Below are 19,371 nucleotides of genomic sequence, written 5' to 3'. Positions count from 1 at the left end.
GCACAGCATCCATGACAGTGTAGACTGAATGTTGTTGTTTTTTAAAGTCACTGTTTTCACAGTAAAAAGCTCATTAGAGCTTAACTTCCAAGAGATACTGTGTTTTCTATCTTATTGTTGTGTTTTTTGTCCTTACTTTTCTTTTAAAAGTGTATTTTAGTTATGCTTTTGACTGCTGCACTGGACCCAGGAGAAAAATGGAGATTATTTGACCTTCCAAAGGTCCCCGTGAACGTGTAGTTCACCCTCCCAGGCAGCAGGGGGCGCTTACACTTACTTCTCACGGCTGAGGGGGGCGGTGTGAGCAGGAAGAGTGCAAGAGTTGTCTTAAGCCTGTGTGTGTCGCACATAGCTTTTAACCTTAATCGAAGCTTGTTCTTTGGTAAGTAGATTGTCTTGTAATCGACCTCACTGATATGTAGCAAGCTTAAATCAAACTTTTTGTTGATTATTTCGTCTAACGTGTCGCTTAACTGCTCGGATGATTTACGTGAAAGATGTGTGTGCCATTTTGTAAGAGCTGCGTCGAGTTGGCTAGCTCCACTTAGCTAAACTAGCAACAAGATAAGGTTACTAGTATTACGTTAGCTCGGCCTGCGTTACCATGTTTGTGTCGAAAATGTCAGGCCAAATCGAAAGATTAAGACGATACACTCGCCACTAAAGTGTTAGGATTGCCCCCCTTTTAAAAAAATGTTAATTCATTGTTGTTATATCCAGCCAACGCTGACTGGAGGTAAAGCTATAAATGGAAGGGCGATGTGCTCCTTTTCTAGCCCACATAGACCAGAACTGAAACCGAAGAGGTGACGACCATAGTAAACACGTCGTACACACGCTGCTGCCACGCAAACATTATTTGGTGATATTTAGTTTTTGTCAGTGGAATTAATTAAATTAGCTACCTCTTAAAATTAAATAGGGTCCACTGAACTTATTGGGACGTTAACCGAGGAGCTCCGACTGTTTCGTTTCCGGTAATTCTTGATTTTACAAACAAGAGGTAAAGAAAGCCAAAATGTTAAGTTTTAATTAGAGATTTGCACTGTAACAACCAATCATTATCATTTGTTTTGAGCCTGTTCAAAAGTAAATATCTTACGAATTATACGGAATTAGTGACTATATTAGACTACATTATATTATAAGTATATATTCAACGATGAATATGTTATTTTGGACCACACTCTATTATTTTTTGAATGCAAGATTGTAGCTGAGAACTGCTGTATTATTAATGAAGTAAATGCTCTGTTTTTGCATTTTATAATTTTTATGCATTTCATAAATTACTAAAAAAAAAAAAGGAATTGTGCAACACTGAAGGTGACTTTGCTTCTAGTTTGTTTGCTTGTTGCCTCAACAATGAAAGTTTAAAGTAAATTAAATTTAAGGTGCCGATAATAATAAGATAATATCGTCTCTATGAGCATTATGAAGCATTATGAATGCAAGTTTGATTCAAATATTTAAGAGAAGGCTCTTGGAATACAGTGTAATTTCCTGATGATGCTGATTGCTAATACTTTCAGCAGGACTGAGTGAACCTTGACCTTTCGTGGTTTACATATCACAGTGACATGAGACTCTTGTATGAGCACCTCTTCGCAGATTGTACCCTTTTTACAGAATGATAGCTGTAAAAGCTGGTCAAATTGAACAATTTCGGGGTTGGTTTGAACATTTTACACGCCTTAGAAAACAAAACGCTCCCTGTTTCATTTTCTCCACCTGGACCTGCTCCTGCATCCTGCGACACGTTGCATCTTGCCACCAGGACACGGTGTGGGAATGCAGTTGCGTTTGGTTAGATAAGTTTCCACGGCCAGCCTGGAATTTGCATCACAACTTTAGCCTAGAGCTTTGTCTGTGTGATGATTATAAAGAGTGTATCCACACTTTGACCACCTTTGACTCAGTTCTTAGATACCTGAAAGAGCTCAGAACTTGTTCCTACACAGCATCACAGAGTTCATTGATACTTTTGTCTGAACCTTGCATTGATAAGGTGTCTTTATTTGATCTAACTCTGCTTTTGTTTCACACACTGCATGGCTCAAATACACTGAAGTCCTTCATCAAACTATCAACGTGATGGCATTCAGTCTTTCACACATTACTCACTTTTCTGTCGTTGTGCATTCAGAAATGCCTGTTGGTAATGGAAAGAGTTGACTTTGCAGTAAATCAAATGAGATATATGATAAACCGGTTCTCAGTCATGCTTTTCTGACATCATTTAGTCGATGTGCCCAGTTCAGATATATGATCAGAGGGCAGAAGCTTCAGCTATATTAGAAATGCTTGTAAACGGTTGTATCCTACTTATTTGGTCAGATGCTGCAGGGAAAAAATGACTCTGTGCTGTATTTAAACTACAAAGGTAAAACCATGACGGAGGCAAGTTTGAACAGTGTTGTTTATTTAATGATGTGCTATGATTGAAGCCAGCTTTGCCCACTGCAATGCGTGTTTATCCTTTAACGTGACTGCAGCAGTTCAGACATGGTCTGACGTCGTCTTATTCATTCAAACGTGATATAAACGTGTCCAGCCACCACCAGTTAAATGCAAAGTATTGCATGTCTGATAGGGTGAGACAGTGAGATGAAGAATGTGACGTGAGATCGTGTTTGGCTCTGAAAGAATCTAGCATTATGATTCATATTTTATTTACTTTATTTTTCACCCCATAGGTCATACGCTCACTTCCAAAGATGGTTCGCACACATTTTGGACCTCCACGTTTAAAGCCCAGGTAATCTCTTTCAGCTGTGTTCTTTTTGATTATGTTTGATTGTTGAATATGTAGTTTTGAGTTCTAAAATGTGAGTGATTCAAAATGAATGTCGACCGCGGATTTGACTTATTAATTTTAAAGGAAAACACCGGAAAGTTTCAAATTGACTATTTTCCCTGGTACATGTTCCCCAAAATCGATTTCTCACCGTGTTTACATTTGTCAGCCCGAGAGAGTAACATTCGCGAATGTTTGAAATTCAAGTTATACCGCTCTGGCTCTCCCTCCCTAGCGCCGCCATGTTCACTCAACATGACGTCAGAAATGCAAACATTTTTTCTACAGCAATGGAAGACACTTACGAACTGTCTTCAGAGAGTCTCTATTATGAGGGCTGTGCTGTCTTGGTCTGACTCGGACCTGGAGATAGAATGCGAAGTTTCGCCTGAGTCCGAGTCAGATCATGATCAGCCTCTCGATCCAAGTTATGTTAGCTTATAGCCATCAGCCGAGATGGTCGGATAAGGCTAAAAATAAGGATGGACAAGTGGCTGTCGCAGCAACCGCGACACCGCCGCCAAATGCTAACGACTCACCGGTTGTATCCACGAGCCGTGAGGCGTTTCCGGACCCCATGCCCAACCTTGTGTACTGTTTCCAGGCCTACCGGCAGGTGACCTACTTTCTCCATGGGAGACTTGGGAAGCGCTTCCGAAGAGTGATTCCCTCCTGTGCGGTGTGGGCGATCAGGGATAAATATGAGTCGCAGGACGGGACCTACAAGGGTTTCCTTCACGCCGACAAGGCAGTTGTAGACTATCACTACAGATATATGTGAACATACATGTTGAAATAAAAATAATTTCTAATTCTACTATATACAGGTAGTATTCAATCATTGTGTATTTCCAAGTTACACTCTACACTTTGTTAGAGCACACTCCCGCCACACAAGTAGAATTTTATTTCCGCTGCACAAGTAGAATTGCATTTCTGACGTAAAATATGCCCGGATGTGGCTGAACATGGCTGCGCCCATGGCCAGAAGTGAAAAAATCTGGGAGCGCAAGGTTATGGGTTGAATAATGTAAAACAGTGTGAGAAATCGATTTTGGGGGACAGGTGTCAGGGAAAATAGGAAAATTGAAATTTTCCGACGTTTTCCTTTAACTGGCAGTATGTGTCGTAATCCACCAACTGTTGGTGTTTTTCTTGTCTCCTGTTAGACCGTACGAAGATGGTCGTGGGCCCAGTGAAGGAAACTTCAACTCCAACTCCAAAAGTCGAAGAGATGTCCAGGGCTTCCCGGTTAGGCCTCCTTTTCACTGGAGAGAATCCAGAGGGAGAGGTAGAGGGAGAGATCGGCCGCCAGTTGCCAGAAGAGTTTCTCAAATGGGAGAGCAAAGGGAGCCCCGTTTCAATCACTGGAGGTCTCAGAATCAGGATTCCTTCCAAGCATACCCTCCTAAAATGGAACCACACCACAGCCAGCGGCGGCAGTCTCCATCTAGGCCCCACCGCCCCCCTCATGTTCATCATCGTTCGTCATCTAACGGTCCTACACAAGGACATCCGAGTCAAAGGGGCCCAACTTTCCATGGCAATCCCTCAGGTTATAGGTCACCTTCCCCAAGACAGTTTCGTAACCACCCAGCGGACAGGAGGCCGGGCTCTGCACCAGCCTTCCGGGGATCTTTCAGGGGCCACAAAAGGCAGCCAGGTTTCTCCCATCAGGAGCAGCGAAATCGAGACCCTCGTCCAAGGGGAAGGCCCTATGAACACTCAGGGCATGGCATGAAGCGTTGGAATGAGCCTGGATCGTTCTTTCACCCACACAATGGAGAGCACCGGTCCTCCGGCTCACAGAGAAGCCCCAGAGAGATGCATGGGAGTGGCTCGTGTACAGAGAGGTACAGGAGTGAAGCAATGATCCCAGCTGGGTAGAATTATTACAGAGGAGGTCAGAAGCTGGCCCGTCCTCCCAGTCTGAGGTTGTAATGAGCACCTCTACTCTGCCCCAGCTCGTATGTGTTAAAGGGGATTAAAGTGGGTCTGATGTAAATGTGCCATTAAGAGGAGTGTTACATCTGTAATTGCTCTTTGAAAGTTTACCCCCCGTACCTGTTTGATTCTGTCATGGCTTGTGAAGGGGCTGCATTTAAGTTAATGGTTAAAAGTTCCGCCTCCCCCTTGAAATGGCAATGGATCTGTCATTGTAATGATTTTTCTATTGTTTGATGGATATGCAGGTGGTCATCTCAACAAGACTCCAGGCGGCAGCGCGGTCCTGCAGAGAGGCAGGGCAGCAGATCCCACAGTAGAGAGCGGGCACAAGATGTGCCTCACATGCCCCCTCACAGATCCCCTTCATGGAAAGGAGGTCCTCCATCGGAGTCATCCTCCTACCACAGGAGCCCCGAGGAGAGACAAGTGGCAGGACCCCGCAAGAGGAGGATATCAAACGTCAACATGCACCCTTCAGCCCCTCCACCCGAGCATAGCAGTGCAAAGTACCCCAGGACGGAGAGACCTCAGCTGCTAAGTATTCCCAGGCCTTTTGGTGGTAAACCTTTGTCTCTTAGGGATAAGAGTTTCATAGTTAAGAGCCAACAAATCAGAGCGCAGTCTCTCATGCGGCTCAGAATACCTCCAATTATGAAACCCAGGCCTCATCTGGGCGACCAACCCGCACGGCTAAGCACCAGCTCCATTCTTGCCATCAGGAAGAAACGTTTCCAGCAAAATGCACTTCCTCTGAACAAGCTGGAACCAAGAAGACCAAAACCACAACAGTCCCCATCATCGGACGAAGGCAATGCCAGCAGCTCTTCAAGAGACTCTGGAAAAGAACAGGTGGAGTCTCGTCGGTCCTTGAACACACACAGGTACGGTATTATCCTTGTAGCACTGTTCGCAGGGGCTTGATGGTGATTAGGAGGTCAAGAAAGAATGTGTGAAAGTGGTGCCAGCTGTGGAAAATGGAGATGTCATGATGAGCTAAATGTGCTACAGTGATTCAGTTGATGCAAAGCCACAAACGTTGTCAGATCCCTCCATATCTGCGTGCTTCATATATGTCAGAATACCTGACCACGCCAGCTGAAAGAAGAGGTTTATGCTCCAGTTACAAAACCCAGTGTTAAAGTCGGCCTGTTGTAAACCCTGAAAAAATGTTGAGTTGCCGTGATGAGCTGTACTCTGAAGGATTCCTGCGTGAGACGCAATTAAAAAAACCACAAATTTACAACATCTGTAGTGAAAAATGCATCCGTTTGAGAAGAAGACCCCCGACGGACACGAAGAGGACCCCCCCCCCCCCCCCGCCTAACGAGACCCCCACAGAAATGACCGTGCTGCAGCTTTTTAATTACTTGAGAAATGCGTGGACACTGCATGTCCGTTACCACCTGTGACCACGTAAAGGGACACGAATCGAACAAGCAAGCGGCGCAATGAGTCGAGGAATCCCCAAGAACACGAGCAGATCTGCAGTTATCTAAAAGTCAAGGTGAAGGATGGCGGTGATGGTAAAAAGATAACAAAAAGCCATGAATCGGACCAAGTTTTCCACGAGAAGACTCAGTGGACAGAGTACACGTGCATGCGTTCTGATAAACCAAGTGAATCCAGTTTGTACTCTTGAAGTCTTAAAGTGGCCAAGACACAAAAAACGGCATGTTTTTAAATATTTGGTTTGATTTAGATCAAATAATTAAATACAGTCAGGTATTATCTACATGCTGTTGTCACATATGAAAGGAGACTGAATCAGAAGTGAAGTGAATCCTAATCTAAGTCTCTGAAGAGGAGCAAACGCACAGTGTTGACTTCTACCTCTGCAGTCTGAAGAGCTCCAGGAAGATCTGCCACTGCTCCCCTGTTTTCAGATGTTAGCCACGTCAGAGCTGGCAGACTCGGCGGGAAATGTTTCACCGAAGTCACATCTGCACCTACGGAGCGTCATGTTGGACACAGCTGCTCCAAACACAACAGCACTTACTGCTGTGAAGTGCATTAAATAGCTGGAAAAGGATCTACAGCACAAAGATTCTCTGAAGGATTACTCCCCAAGTGTTGAGAAAAGATGGATCTGTGAACATGGACTTCAGATGAATGTGAACCAAACAGAAATGCGTATTACATCTCTGCTGCATGGGGACGGTTTTACCACAACACGATGTTAGAGTTTTATCTGTGAGATTCGGTGTGTCCCCCTAACTTCCTGTTCCGTATCCGATGTGACCCAAATCTATTCAGAAGTGAGCACCATTCAGCCATTAACCAGCCTTTTCAAAATGGCACTAAGTCTCAAAGCCCAGCCTGCACAGCTGCTGCCCCGTGAGGGTGAAGCAGAGAGGATGTTGTAGTTTAAAGTTGCTGCCAAAGAGGAACACGGAGCACCCTGCTAATCTGACTGCACAAGCTGGTCCCGACCTTTCAAATCATCCCCAGCGCCCTAAATTTAAAGAAGCGTATGATATCAAATGGGATGGATGTGTCCTCTGGAGACGTTGCAAAGCCTTCCAGAAAGCTGGACCGGAAGCGTGTGTGAAAACCAGCTGTTTAGGAGAGGCTGCTGAGGTGACCCAATCACTGGTCTGGATGCGTTCTTACATTTTCTTCAGAACTACAGAAATCTTCCCGCCTTGAATCTTAAGAGTCAAAATGTCCGTCTTGTGCGAAACCCCTGAAACGATCAAGATGACTGAAGAAAACCTGAGAGAAACGAGGAAAGGCTTAAACCGACTGAAAACAAGATGCAACCCTCCTGTGCTTCTCAGAGGGAAGATGGAAGACTTGCTGTGATCTAGGCCAGTGTCTTAAAGTCCTCCCAAGATTTGGCCACTAACAGTCGCTCAGTAAATGGAGAGAGCTCACATTGATTCAGGGTACAAAATAGGAGTAAAGAAGCATGGACATTCCATGGTTTTTGTAAGTACCCCAGTGATGCGTGGCTTTATAGCTTGTTTGCCTGTAAAACTATTGATTACTGCTGCTAGTCATTACTGGTTTACATTGCAGTACCTTTAAGAGCTGACAGGTTAAGGTTATTTTTTTTTCTTTTAAGTGCATTTCTTTAAATACTAATAATGCAAAAGCTGTGTTGTTGCTCGGATCGATGGACCGTGACCTGAACCCGGGCTTTGACACTCTCCACAGATCTTCTCCCATAGAGAAACGGGACCTTGTTGTTTTGTCGCACTGGCCACCCGGACCGAGCTCCTCCTCCAAAGACTCGTCACCTCCAAAGGGTCTGAGCCCAAAGTCGAAGTCCGGTAAGTCTACCTCTGTTGTTGAAGTGTAAAGGTTTTATTTAATGTGAAGCCTAAACCTGTTCTTTTTTTAGACCACAGTTCAGATGAAGACGCCTCACCTCACCGGCGCCAGTCCAAAAGCAACGATTCCAGGTCGCCTGTAGTCAGAAAAGCAGGATATTTGGACAGCCGGGTGTTTAGGTACTCCTTCTTTTCCCTTTGAGGGTTCTGATTTATAGTTTTAAAACACGAGGACTTTCAACTTAACCCAGTTTGTGATCTTTTATTGATGAATCTGCAGAACGTCGGGCATGATGCAGGACAGCAGACCTGAGAAGCCCTTCAGGAGACCAGGTCCAGGGCCCGGACCCATGCATGTACGCCAATCATTCGTTTCATTATGATCATTTTATGAACAAGGACATACTTTCACTTTTTAATTTGGAGCCATTTTGAAATATCTTTATTGATTTTTATTATTATTATGTTTTTAATTATTATTTATTTATTTTTTTTTAAACCTTTACATGTGACATAGAGATATGTGATGATGACATTTAAGAATTCTTTAGTAAAAGTGATCTCATAGAGGCATGAATGATGATATTAAATAATTTCTGCCTCCTTATTTGTGGGAAATCTTCTTAATGATTGAAAGGTCTTTGGATTTTACACTTCGATATTCGGTAAATCTGCGGTGTCGTGTTCTTTTTAGCGTACTCAGCTTTCACCATTTTGTTCAACAGAGGCCAAAGTTTCCTGGTGGCCCAAGACGGGCGGCACCGGAACTCTCCGGAAATGTTCGAAGGCCACTCATGGTACGCGTTAGTCTTCAGGGATCTCTTGCTGGTTTCTAAGTTACTTTCTAAGGAACTAATCCTTGAATCCTTTGTGTTTTTTAAGGAGACTTTAGTTCCACGTCCCTTTCCGCATCAGAAGCCAGTGTTCAGAAAAAGCTACAGTATCATGTCCAAATACCGCAACATGAGAGTGATGCGTCAGCGTGCGCCGTACAGCCGAGGGCCCAACCAACAGCGCTGGTGAAAACCTCACCGGTGCTGTGCTCAGATAGGTTTTCTTGTGGGAATTCTGAGAAGGCGTCACTGGAAAATGCTGAACATTATCACCCAGATGTTCTCTGTTGGACGGACTCCGGCCCAGAGTCTGACTGCAGTCCCAATCTGCTTGTGTATCGTGGAAGTGTTGTCGCTTACATTTGGTCTCTGGTACTCTGCTGTACTTTGTTTTAGAATATTTGTACCATAGTGTTTTTGTTTTGACCTTTTTTTTTTTTTTTTTTCTTATGATTTTTGGGAGTTGCTTCTTTAAACGATCTTGAAGTCCTCATTTTACTCGAATAACACTAGCGTATTTTGTTTACAAAGAAGACTCGAGCGTTTACTTTGATATGTAACCTGTAAACCTTGTAATCACATGTTGAGTTTGACTCTTTGAATAAATTCAGATTTAACACACGGCAGTGAGATTTTGTATGTTTCTTATAACTTCATTATTAGGATTGTTATCATACATGTGGATGCACATCTGTATGGTGTTTTTCATACATGTACAACTTGGTTTTGGCTAGTTTAGGACAACTGATCCGACAACAAAAAAGGCCCCAATTTATGGTTTCGGCACCTCGTCTTTGCCTGAGTGACAGTTCTTTATGTCAAACTAGTGTTTGAAAAGATTAAGACTTTATTTAACGCATTTTAACCCATCCAGGTTGGCACCTTTTGATCTCACACACTCATGGAGACAGATGCCATATGCACTGGAGCGGTGGGCAGCCAATCATATCGCCCGGGGAGCGTAGGGGTACGGTGCACTGCCACCGCTCCAGCTGTCAGTTTAATCATTGAGCGGTGAGAGTGGGGATCGAACCACCAACCTTCAGGTTATAGGACGGCTGTGACTGGTGAGAGTGGGTCGGCATTTATTGTAGGGAAATATTATAAACAATAATTGCTTTATTCTTTTAGGATATACGTATGTGTGTGTGTTTGATTTTAGGTGTTTTATTACGATTATCTAACATAAATGGAGAAAAAATGAAATATTTCAGAAATGTGTGAATGTTTCAACAGCTGCCATCTACTTTTGCTTTTTCTTTAAGTTCTTGGTTTAACTCTGAATTAGTGAGTCCTTCCTGTTACTCAACTGTTTAAAATCACAGGAGTATCATGTACGAAGGTTATATCACTTTTTTTTATTTTTTTTTATTAAGAAAAGCATGATATATACCATTTAAATGTCTTTAAACTGTACAGCCGTGTTAGTTTCCTCCATCTTAACTCAACTTTGACGATCTCCCTCTAACAAGGTTGCCTTTGTTTGCCTCTTTTTGACAGGCTTAACGTTGCTTCTATGGAAGTAAGGAAGCACAATCTAAAGTGTGAAGCAGCCAACCTCTACAGTATATGAGGGATGAAAGGAAGGACATTAGTTTTCAGTCTGCGTTCTCCTCGTTTCTTAAGATTTGAGTTCAGAGTTCGTTGTCAGCTCAGCTCTGGAGGATATTAAATCTGGGGCTCCCAAACTTTACAGTAAACGCTCTCGGTGTTATTTGCAAGCAGAGCGGCACTCCTCTCTGCCCGGCTCTAAACTTAGCCCTGACAGTACCATTCCTCATCACAACATGCACACCACAGTAGATTACAAGAGATGGTGTCCGGTTACCACAGATGTTGCTGTATTTCATGGCTGACGCTAGTGAAAACAAGGTGAGCGTACGCGCCGGATTCTTCCAACGCACAGTAATCTTGTAATTGGTTTAGTATGTTCACTAATGGCTGTGTAATCCGCTGCCGGGCTCCTTTCTGCGTCGGGATCAGGGTGTGAGGCACATTTGTTCACTGCTGTGGCATGAGGGGAAACAGCTGCTTCTGCTCTAACGGTGACGTTTAGTTTCTCCTCGTCTGATGAAGAACCGTTTGCGTAAACCTGAGTCATTTCACTATGTAGAGCAGGGGTAAGGAATTCTGATTCTCTGAAAGAAAAAGGCATGTTAACAGACTGCGCTGAGCCTGTCACGGTTCTGTTGAGCTCTGCTCTGCTGACTTGCTCCCGTCTGTCGTTTGTAGACGTAGATTTCAAGGTTCTGCAGGTTTGTCTGTCTTTCACTCTCTGTCACGATGGGCAGCTATAACTCAACCCTCAGTCCTGGTAAGCCTTGCAGCCATTGTTTGTACACTTTTCGATGTACTGCCACGCTTGAATGTTGCTTGTTCAAGGCTGAATGTTAATCCAGGCTTTGGAATCACAAGAACATGTATGAGTGTGAAAATGACACACACTTGAATTAATTGGCGTCCCTGCAAGGTGTTTTTATTTTTTTAACATCCGTTCTTCTTTTCTCTCTAAGACACAGAAGAGTTTGATTCAATTGTGCCTGTGGTGGAGAACCTGGGCGAGCAGGTAGCTCAAGCTGCAGACGAGAGGTTACGGTCAGAACTTCAGACTCTGGGAAGTATAAAATTGAGCCAAGCCGTTACACTGCGTTGCATTGAAGCACCACTGTCATAACTTGGCACTGTCTTTTAAAAGAGTGTGTTCTGTCAGTGCCCCCTCTGTCCTTGGGATAAATTTAACTTTTCTGAGCCGCCTCATACAAACACAGACACGTACTGCAGCGGAAGATTCCTTCTTTGGCTTCTTAGAGACGAGTTCAAAAGGTACTTGTCCGGTAACAGATGTCAGCTTTATTTTCTGACATTTTACAAAGAGGTCCATCGTTGATGGTTTGTTATCGACCGCGTTGAAAACCTTCAGGGACTCGGGCACTAAAAACTGGAACGATGTTTCAGACTTTTTCCCTGTCAGACATCTCAAACTAGACTCGACTTACAGGTAACAATAATGATGGAAGAGGAAAGGACCGAAAACCAGAGTGAAGCCATCAATTCTTCATCACACCAAGAAAACACTCCAGGAACAAGTCAGAACAGTTCCGCCCTGCAAGTGAGTCGTGAAAAGATGCAGATGGTGCACCCATGAAAGACTGTTTTAGCACATGTTTACATTCTGTTTTTATCTTTATTTTTCCTCAGGGTGTGCCTGCGCAGTCGTTTTCCTCTCTGCTGCCAAAGGCTCTCTCTGCTGCATTGCATCCAGTCGTGCCCCCGGGCCTCAACTCGGACCCCCGTCCCTGCAGAACCCCAGAGAAAAACACCAAACCAAACCTGGAGCAACTTCAGACGGAGCTGAGAGACCTGAGGGACCAGCTGGAACAGATGAAGAGTCAGCACAAGTATGGCTCTTCTTCTGTAATCACACTTCAGAGGATTATTAGCTCCGAGTTAACAGCCAACAAGTATCCACACAGTCTTACTTTCCTCTGCTGGTTGGATTCTTTACTTTTAACTGCTCGGCCTTTGAATGGACGCCGCGTGTCTCAATCAGTGTTTCCTGCTCTAATTCAACATTTTGTGTTCCAGCAAAGAAATCAAACTGCTGATGAATGAACTTGATGAGGAGAAAAGAATTCGCTTAACTTTACAGGTAAAGAAACAAAGGATAGCCGGATTCTTGTGACGTATTTGCCCTTTTTTTTTTTTTTTAATAAACAGGAAGGCCTATCTTTAAAGTAATAAAGTTAGAGCTGATGTTCGCTGTTCTGTTTTGCTCCGTCTTAGATGGAAATCCAACGGATGAAGAAGCACATGTCAAAATGAGCAGACTGGACCATACCAAAGGCGAGAGGTTGAAGCTACGGAGGCCACTTTGTAAACTTACCAGATGAATGTTCTCGTGTGAGTTAAAGAACATATTCTCACTCCTTCCTGATGGAGAGTGTTCAGATTATTAAAGAAACTGTGGAGTGGTACACTTATGGACTTTGTTGGACTGCTGGGTGAGCTAACCGAGCGGTCTCTGTTTCTACTGAGACGTTGCTGAAAGTGTAGAGATGTGGCTTGGTGGGAGCAGACTGCAACGCGTTCGTTTCTCTCGGGATATGAGCACCGATTGGCTCTTCAAAACACCTAACTTGACATTTTTCTTTTCCTTTTTCCATTTTTTTTTTCCTTGAAATTAGTCCATTTATCGGTTGCTTATGTGAATGAGCATCGTGCAACACAGATGTCGGCCACTGTTTCCTCGAGCTTTTATTAACAATCAAGGATGAATCCATTTATATACGAATGAATATAAAAAAATGAATATGTATCACAAGAAAGGCTGGCTCTATATAGAAAGGAGGCAGGAATTAAAAATCGCTAACTTTAGCCTGGAACATGTTTGTCTGATCTCAAGAAAATCAAGAAGAAAAATAAAAGAAAGAAAATTTATCCTGAGTGTCTAAAGTCCTTTACAGGTAAAAGTTAAATAAAGCCCTGCTTAGGGTCTATTTTAAAACGTATATACATATTTATATAATATCTATATATATATGTACACAGCATATTTACAATAAACTCACTCATATAGTTTGTAACGTGTAAAAATCAGATAATAAAGGCAGTTATCATGTGTGCTGCTGTTAGATTAGTAATTCTGTGTTCCCTGCTGTGCAATCCCAGATGAACTGTTGAATCAGCTTAGTGGCTCCTGGTGAAGTTTGTAATACGGGGTTCGATTCAGTCTCAGAAGTTGGAGTCCTCACATGGTATAGGCCTGAAGGTGACCTCTTTGTTCTCCTCGAGAAGAACGTCGTATCGACACAGCGGGCTGCAGGCGACAAGTGCTGCTTTAGAGCTCGAGATTGAACCTCTTAGACAACATCGGGCATCAAACTGGGATTTCTCTTACCTCTGTTGCCTTTCCAGATGTGTGAAGCGGACTCGGAGTATTCTGAGCTTCCGGTTGGGCTTGAACACATTCCTAGTGGAGAATGTTAGAGAGATCTTTTTCACCGTCTGAATATCTTGATCGAACTGAACAAACAGATTGGTCTTCGTGAACTTCTTGAACTGCGTTGCTCGGCTGGGATGAAAAACAGAGGGATGGGAATAAGTAACTGTGGAATACCGACGCTTTGAACAGAGAGCTCTTGATGAACGAACGGAGGACTTACTGCTCTATGGTCGCCACCGCTTCCTTATTGTCGTCGTGGAGTTTAACGGTCATGTATCCCCACCGTGTCTCCTTGTTCCAGATCATCACTTCCATTTTGTAGTTTGTCACTGAACGAGAGGTCAAAACATTTCTTATTAAAGAACATGTTTGCTGTCACATTAATCTTTTGTTGTTTGCGCTCTATTCAAATGCTCCAATGAATAAGAGTTTTCACCGATGTGATGTTAATTCTATGTAGGCCTAAATGTAAATGTTTATACGTACAGCCCTTTACAGACAATACTTACGGTGTACCAAAGTGCTTTACAGCAGGTAATAAATAAAGAGAAGAATAAGTAAAAACAATAAAAGAACAGTGAAAGCAATAAAATACAACAAAATCGAATAAGATAAAAGTGTCATCATACTACTGGGTATTAAAAGCCATCCTAAATAAGTAGGTTTTTAGCCTAGATGTGAAGAGGCCCAGGTCAGAAATAAGACGCAGCTGGACGGGGAGCTTATTCCAGAGCCTGGGGGCAGCTTTGGGAAAAGGCTCGGTCACCCCAGGGTTTGTATTCTGACCTGGGCACTTCCAGAAGAAACTGATCTGTTGACCTCAGAGCTCTACCAGGACTGTTAAAAGCTCAGATAAATACGATGGGGCGAGGCCGTTAAGAGCTTTAAAAACAAACATTAAAAGTTTAAAATCAGTTCTACAAAGGACAGGAAGCCAATGGAGGGAGTTAAGAACAGGAGTGATGTGCACACGTCTGTTGGTGTTGGTTAAAAGACGGGCAGCAGCGTTCTGCACCAGCTGAAGGCGGCTGAGAGAAGACTGGGAGACGCCGACACAAAGTGCATTGCAATAGTCTAACCTTGAACTTATCAGGGCATGGATGGCTTTCTCAAGGTCATGACGACTTAAAAACATTTTAACTTTGGCCAGGAGACGCTGCTGGAATAAACTAGTCCGTTCGACATTGTTAATTTGTTTGTCCAACCTAAGATCAAAGGTCAAAGGTCACTCCCAGATTTCTGACGGTTGAACTAAGCTTTGAAGACAAGGTGCCAAAGCCAGCCGTCACAGTATCCCCAAACACAATGCATTCAGTTTTATCATCATTTAAATGAAGAAAATTTTGAGCCAACCACTGCTTAATATCAGCTATGTCAGGTGACTTTATTTCATTTGCTTTTTAGTTGCATGATGCACCAGGTGGTACATCCTAATGCAGTGATGCATGTCTTATTGTGCCTGTTTATTATTTTCATGTCGCTGCCTCTGGGGTTAAGAAAAGAATTGGACTATACATGAACACTTCTGTCACAGTTTAAACTCTCCACAGAGAGGATGCACAAATGTATTCCTGGAAATTAATTTGCATTCATCACTGTGTGTTTGCGAGTATGTGGTACAACACAACCGTGTGAAACAAACATGAAGGCACCAGAAGATGGAGCCAGAATCATTAAATTAGGATTGTTCGATTACTGAAACTGATACAAACTTTTCTCTGTTGTGTTTGTACTTACTGCAGAATGGAGACTGTGCATTTGTTGTGAAGTAAGCTTTTGTTTGCCTCTGCAGGACATCTTTCCACCGTTTTGCATCATAACCTGGATTTAAGTGAAACGGTCACAGAACATTTCATTTGAAATCATTCAAGCTAACGGTGACTAAAACAAAATAAAAAGAAACAGTTTGTAGCGTTCTTCATCACCAACCGAAGTGAGGACATCCAGCATCTCCAAATTGTTCACAGTTTAAGCATTTGCCATCCAGAAAGTCTTCATAGGATGAGCAGGGGAAGGTCATGCTGGCGCATGTTCCCTTCACAGTGTCGAGAAAAAGCATCACAGATCTCTGGTGGTCACATTTAAAGTAAGATCCTCCTGATCAGAGGTGAAAAAGAGGATCGTTAGCAAGAAAAAGATTTAAATTCTTCATCTGTCCACATCTTATCGACCTTACCAGAGAGGATAGTCCTTGGGCAGCCGGGCTGATCTGTTCCTCCATTAGCATAGAAGTCAATGTGACCCAGAGGTTCCCTGAAGCCCAGCACTGAAAACACACACATAATGTAAGAAAGTAACTGCACACACACACACACACACACACAAACTGTGCACACTTTTATATATCAAGCTTAATCAAAGATAATAAAATGCTGCATTAACTGACAGTCTATGTCGGTGTGCAGCGCGTCAACAAACACGGCGTCTGTGGGGTCCAGTCGCTTCTCTGCAGGTTGACCAGTGAACAGCGGCCCGGCAGGATCCAGAGCTGCAAACATCATCAGCATCAGCAGGGCCGGTTTACGAGATCATTTCCAAACCCAGCATGAACTGAAAGCACTGACGCTACATTTATAATGTGCAAGAGCATGTTTGTACAGCAACAAAATAATTCAGACTGTGTGTATGCTCTGGCCTGCATGAACAATGCTATTAGATTTCTATTCCTCCTCAGGAATTAAAAGAAAAACTACTTTTTTTCATGGGGACTCCTGCACAAATCAGCTGGTTTTACGAACTTTAGAGCATGTATCAAGCCTTCTGTTAGCAAGGACTTTGCATCTCTGTGTTAAAAGTTCTTCATCGAGAAATTAAAGCTCACACAGGTGTGTTGAATGATGGCCGCAGGAAACACTGAAGAGGTGCTCAAAGATCATGTAGTTTGAAGTTTTGGCCTTCTCTGACTTCAAGAGATTGAGATTTTGGCGTGTTTTTGCTCGTTGCTGTGTGGTTCGGAATCACAAAGTCAAAGTGATGTGAAATTATGTCCCAACTCGTGTGACTCACCTGTGATTCTGCCAATTGTCCCATTCAAGTTAGCACCCACAAAGCCTGAGATATGAGCTCCAAGACTGACCCCGATCAAATGGACGGAGCCCAGAGAGAAGCCGTGATCCTGAAAAGATCAGGAGTTAGTGATGTTTGTAGGACTTTGCTATCTTGGCTCGGCAGCGGCAGACACGGTGCCAGAAGCAGCTCTCACCTGCATCATTTTAATGAAAGCTGTGAGGTTGTCAGCTGCTTTGTGAGTGTTCTCCACTGCCTTTAAATAATTCACATTGGCAGCTCCCTTGTTCCAGTCAACTACTACAACATTGATGTCCTCTCTGTCCAGCAGCAGCTCTGGGAACTGGTGAATCCACACAGGAGGAGAACCGGTGGGCCGGTACCCGTGAATGATGAATGCCGTAGGTCGGGATGAGCTAAACTGGGGATGGTCCGTCAGGTTGTTGTGAGATAAGAGAGCCCCGCAGGTTGCATTACTTCTGGTGTACAGTAACAGCCTAAGTTTGAGGGTGGTGCCAATGATTGAGTGACCAAGCTCCAGATCTGTAAACTCATCACATCTCTGAGCTGGGGAAGAAACAGAAAAAACAACTTTAATTTGGTTCGATTAGAAGTTGTGGCATCATCATGTTAAAGGGATAGTTCGCCTCTTTTGACATGAAGCTGTATGACATCCCATATTAGCAATATCATTTATGAACATTGACTGACCCCCTGCTGCGTCCTGTGAGCCGAGTTCCAGCCTCGTTTTGGCATCACAAAATCGTTCTCCAGAAAAAAGTCAGACCTCACAGTCGCTTGGCTCTATTTTCTCTCCCTTCGTATCACTGCGTGCTGTGTAGACCATGCAGACCGAAGTGCAGACCGAGCAGTCCCCTGCTTCCGAGCAGCAAACACCGTAACAGGCGCGGCTGTTGGCAGGCGGCAGCACGCAGTGATACGAAGGGAGAGAAAATAGGGCCAAGCGATTGTGAGGTCTGACTTTTTCCTGGAGAACGATTTTGTGATGCAAATGTATTACTCTTTTGAACGCATATTGTTTTGAGAAGCAAAAAGCTTTATTTTTTAAACCCCAGCCAACTAGCCGGACTACCTTCATCAACGCCAAAACGAGGCTGGAACTCGGCTCACAGGACGCAGCAGGGGGTAAGAAAATGTTGATAAATGATATTGCTAATATGGGCTGTCATACAGCTCCATGTCAAAAGAGGCGAACTATCCCTTTAAGGTTAACAAAATCTATTGATGAAAAGTTGCATCAGTCCAGCGTATATGACTCAGAGTGGGTGCAGATGTTGACAATGAAATGTGCAATCAGAGGATAGAAACAGCTACAACAAAACATAAAGGCACCTGTGCCACAGGGATGCATTTGTTGTCATCTACAATGATCCAACCAAAACCCACAGGTGCAAGAGGAGGACCAGGGCGTGCATTGCTTTAATCTGCAGCCTTGAACAGTCTAATAATTAAACGCTAAGGTAGTGTAAATATTCAAACACTGACCAAGGATTTTCTAATAACAGCTCTCAGAGGATTATTCCCTGAAACAGAAAACGCCATCAGTTGCTGCTTCCCTTGCACAGCTGCAGTGATACTCCAGTTAGTTCCCCACAGATGCAGATATGTCACATCACCTAAGGGTTTTGGAGTTTTTTTTCTTAAGAAATTTCAGTTCCATAATTGTGGTTGAACTGTGCTAAGACTTGTGAAACACGTAGTGTCTCTCGTCCCCGTGCTTATGTGTAAGTACCATAAATGCACAAAGATACGACGTAAAGCGACACGTTTAACAGCGTTGTTTTCTGGGACCCACCTTTGCATATCTGAACTATTATCAGCAGGATGGCTGTCAGATACTGCCACAGGAACATACTTTATACCAGCAACGTGCCAGGCAGCTGTGAACAGAGTTTATAAAATAAAGATTAAATAAAACAGCATGTCATACATTTCATATGCCTTAGTTTTGTTGTCTTAAACTTCATATGGTCAAAGTAAAGGCAGGACAAGTTACTGATCTACTTACCCTCTGATGTAATGAAACCACGTTTACGCATGAGTAGAAAAAAGTCATTCCCATTTACACTGCAGATTAGATCATTTACAAGCTGAATGGCATTTCTATTTACTGTCTCCACCTACTATTATCAACATAACAAGTGGCCACTGATCATCAGTGAAACCGAACACTGTAGCCTTTGGAACTTGAACTTCTTGGTCTATCTAAGATTGTTTTCCTCTGCTACACTAGACGTCTTGTGGTTGCAGGGTGCTCAATGTCTATTTGAGAATCATTTCTGAGGAGGAATTATTATCAGTCTTACCTTTGATGTAGAATAATGTTCCCTGGACTGGCGTGTCAAAGGTCCAGAAAGTTACTCTGTTTGTATCTTCACATATTTGGGGAGCCTTCAGTTCAGGAAGTGAGAGGAGGAACGGTAGAGCAATACTCCCGCCCAGCATGCTCTGACATGGATAACCACACCCCTCATCCCAGGTCACCGTGGCTACAGGTGAAACTATGAAGTCAGTCTCGCCTGCTGGGTTCTCAAACCGGTTATGTGACAGTTT

At 43.4% G+C, this 19,371-nt stretch overlaps 3 protein-coding genes across 6 annotated transcripts; 2 read left to right on the top strand and 1 right to left on the bottom strand.

Moving 5' to 3' along the window:
* The first annotated feature begins 289 nt into the window (after positions 1-289).
* LOC142402185 (uncharacterized) lies at positions 290-9,471 on the top strand. The gene is made up of 9 exons (XM_075487733.1): positions 290-382; positions 2,697-2,758; positions 3,967-4,650; positions 4,990-5,625; positions 7,901-8,016; positions 8,088-8,196; positions 8,297-8,372; positions 8,742-8,813; positions 8,899-9,471. Exons 2-9 carry the CDS (start codon positions 2,718-2,720, stop codon positions 9,037-9,039), a joined length of 1,875 nt encoding a protein of 624 aa, XP_075343848.1. The 5' UTR covers positions 290-382; positions 2,697-2,717; the 3' UTR covers positions 9,040-9,471.
* Positions 9,472-9,851: 380 nt separating this feature from the next.
* On the top strand, positions 9,852-13,286 carry LOC142402182 (SH3 domain-containing kinase-binding protein 1). 3 transcript variants are annotated; one of them, XM_075487730.1, is made up of 9 exons: positions 9,852-9,916; positions 10,350-10,721; positions 10,833-10,969; positions 11,082-11,163; positions 11,363-11,464; positions 11,849-11,958; positions 12,048-12,247; positions 12,435-12,498; positions 12,633-13,286. In XM_075487730.1, exons 4-9 carry the CDS (start codon positions 11,133-11,135, stop codon positions 12,669-12,671), a joined length of 546 nt encoding a protein of 181 aa, XP_075343845.1. In that variant the 5' UTR covers positions 9,852-9,916; positions 10,350-10,721; positions 10,833-10,969; positions 11,082-11,132; the 3' UTR covers positions 12,672-13,286. The 3 variants fall into 3 exon arrangements, with proteins under 3 accessions (XP_075343845.1, XP_075343847.1, XP_075343846.1); XM_075487731.1 differs by lacking the exons at positions 9,852-9,916; positions 10,350-10,721 and having other exon boundaries at positions 10,745-10,969; XM_075487732.1 differs by lacking the exons at positions 10,833-10,969; positions 11,082-11,163; positions 11,363-11,464 and having other exon boundaries at positions 9,856-9,916; positions 11,848-11,958.
* On the bottom strand, positions 13,086-19,252 carry lipia (lipase, member Ia). 2 transcript variants are annotated; one of them, XM_075487729.1, is made up of 11 exons: positions 19,125-19,252; positions 18,614-18,698; positions 16,994-17,364; positions 16,798-16,906; positions 16,178-16,279; positions 15,968-16,057; positions 15,721-15,888; positions 15,529-15,612; positions 14,012-14,120; positions 13,747-13,818; positions 13,086-13,665 (listed from the first exon to the last, which is right to left on the bottom strand). In XM_075487729.1, the coding sequence occupies exons 2-11, from the start codon at positions 18,669-18,671 to the stop codon at positions 13,581-13,583; spliced, it is 1,248 nt and encodes a 415-aa protein (XP_075343844.1). In that variant the 5' UTR covers positions 18,672-18,698; positions 19,125-19,252; the 3' UTR covers positions 13,086-13,580. The 2 variants fall into 2 exon arrangements, with proteins under 2 accessions (XP_075343844.1, XP_075343843.1); XM_075487728.1 differs by having other exon boundaries at positions 13,747-13,920; positions 19,125-19,249.
* Positions 19,253-19,371: the final 119 nt, after the last annotated feature.

The sequence above is a fragment of the Odontesthes bonariensis genome, chromosome 16, assembly GCF_027942865.1.
Source record: "Odontesthes bonariensis isolate fOdoBon6 chromosome 16, fOdoBon6.hap1, whole genome shotgun sequence".
Taxonomy (NCBI): Eukaryota; Metazoa; Chordata; class Actinopteri; order Atheriniformes; family Atherinopsidae; genus Odontesthes; species Odontesthes bonariensis.
This window is presented reverse-complemented; position numbering and strand designations above follow the sequence as displayed.

Coding starts and splice junctions, on each gene's coding strand:
- LOC142402182 (XM_075487730.1), top strand. CDS start 11,133: ATGGGCAGCTATAACTCAACCCTCAGTCCTG. Junction 11,959..12,047: donor AGAACAGTTCCGCCCTGCAA/GTGAGTCGTGAA, acceptor ATTTTTCCTCAG/GGTGTGCCTGCGCAGTCGTT. Junction 12,248..12,434: donor CAGATGAAGAGTCAGCACAA/GTATGGCTCTTC, acceptor TTTGTGTTCCAG/CAAAGAAATCAAACTGCTGA.
- lipia (XM_075487728.1), bottom strand. CDS start 18,671: ATGTTCCTGTGGCAGTATCTGACAGCCATCCTGCTGATAATAGTTCAG. Junction 17,365..18,613: donor AATAGTTCAGATATGCAAAG/GTGGGTCCCAGA, acceptor TTTCTTCCCCAG/CTCAGAGATGTGATGAGTTT. Junction 15,889..15,967: donor CCCAAGGACTATCCTCTCTG/GTAAGGTCGATA, acceptor ACCTCTGATCAG/GAGGATCTTACTTTAAATGT.
- LOC142402185 (XM_075487733.1), top strand. CDS start 2,718: ATGGTTCGCACACATTTTGGACCTCCACGTTTAAAGCCCAG. Junction 4,651..4,989: donor AGTGGCTCGTGTACAGAGAG/GTACAGGAGTGA, acceptor ATGGATATGCAG/GTGGTCATCTCAACAAGACT. Junction 8,373..8,741: donor CAGGGCCCGGACCCATGCAT/GTACGCCAATCA, acceptor TTTGTTCAACAG/AGGCCAAAGTTTCCTGGTGG.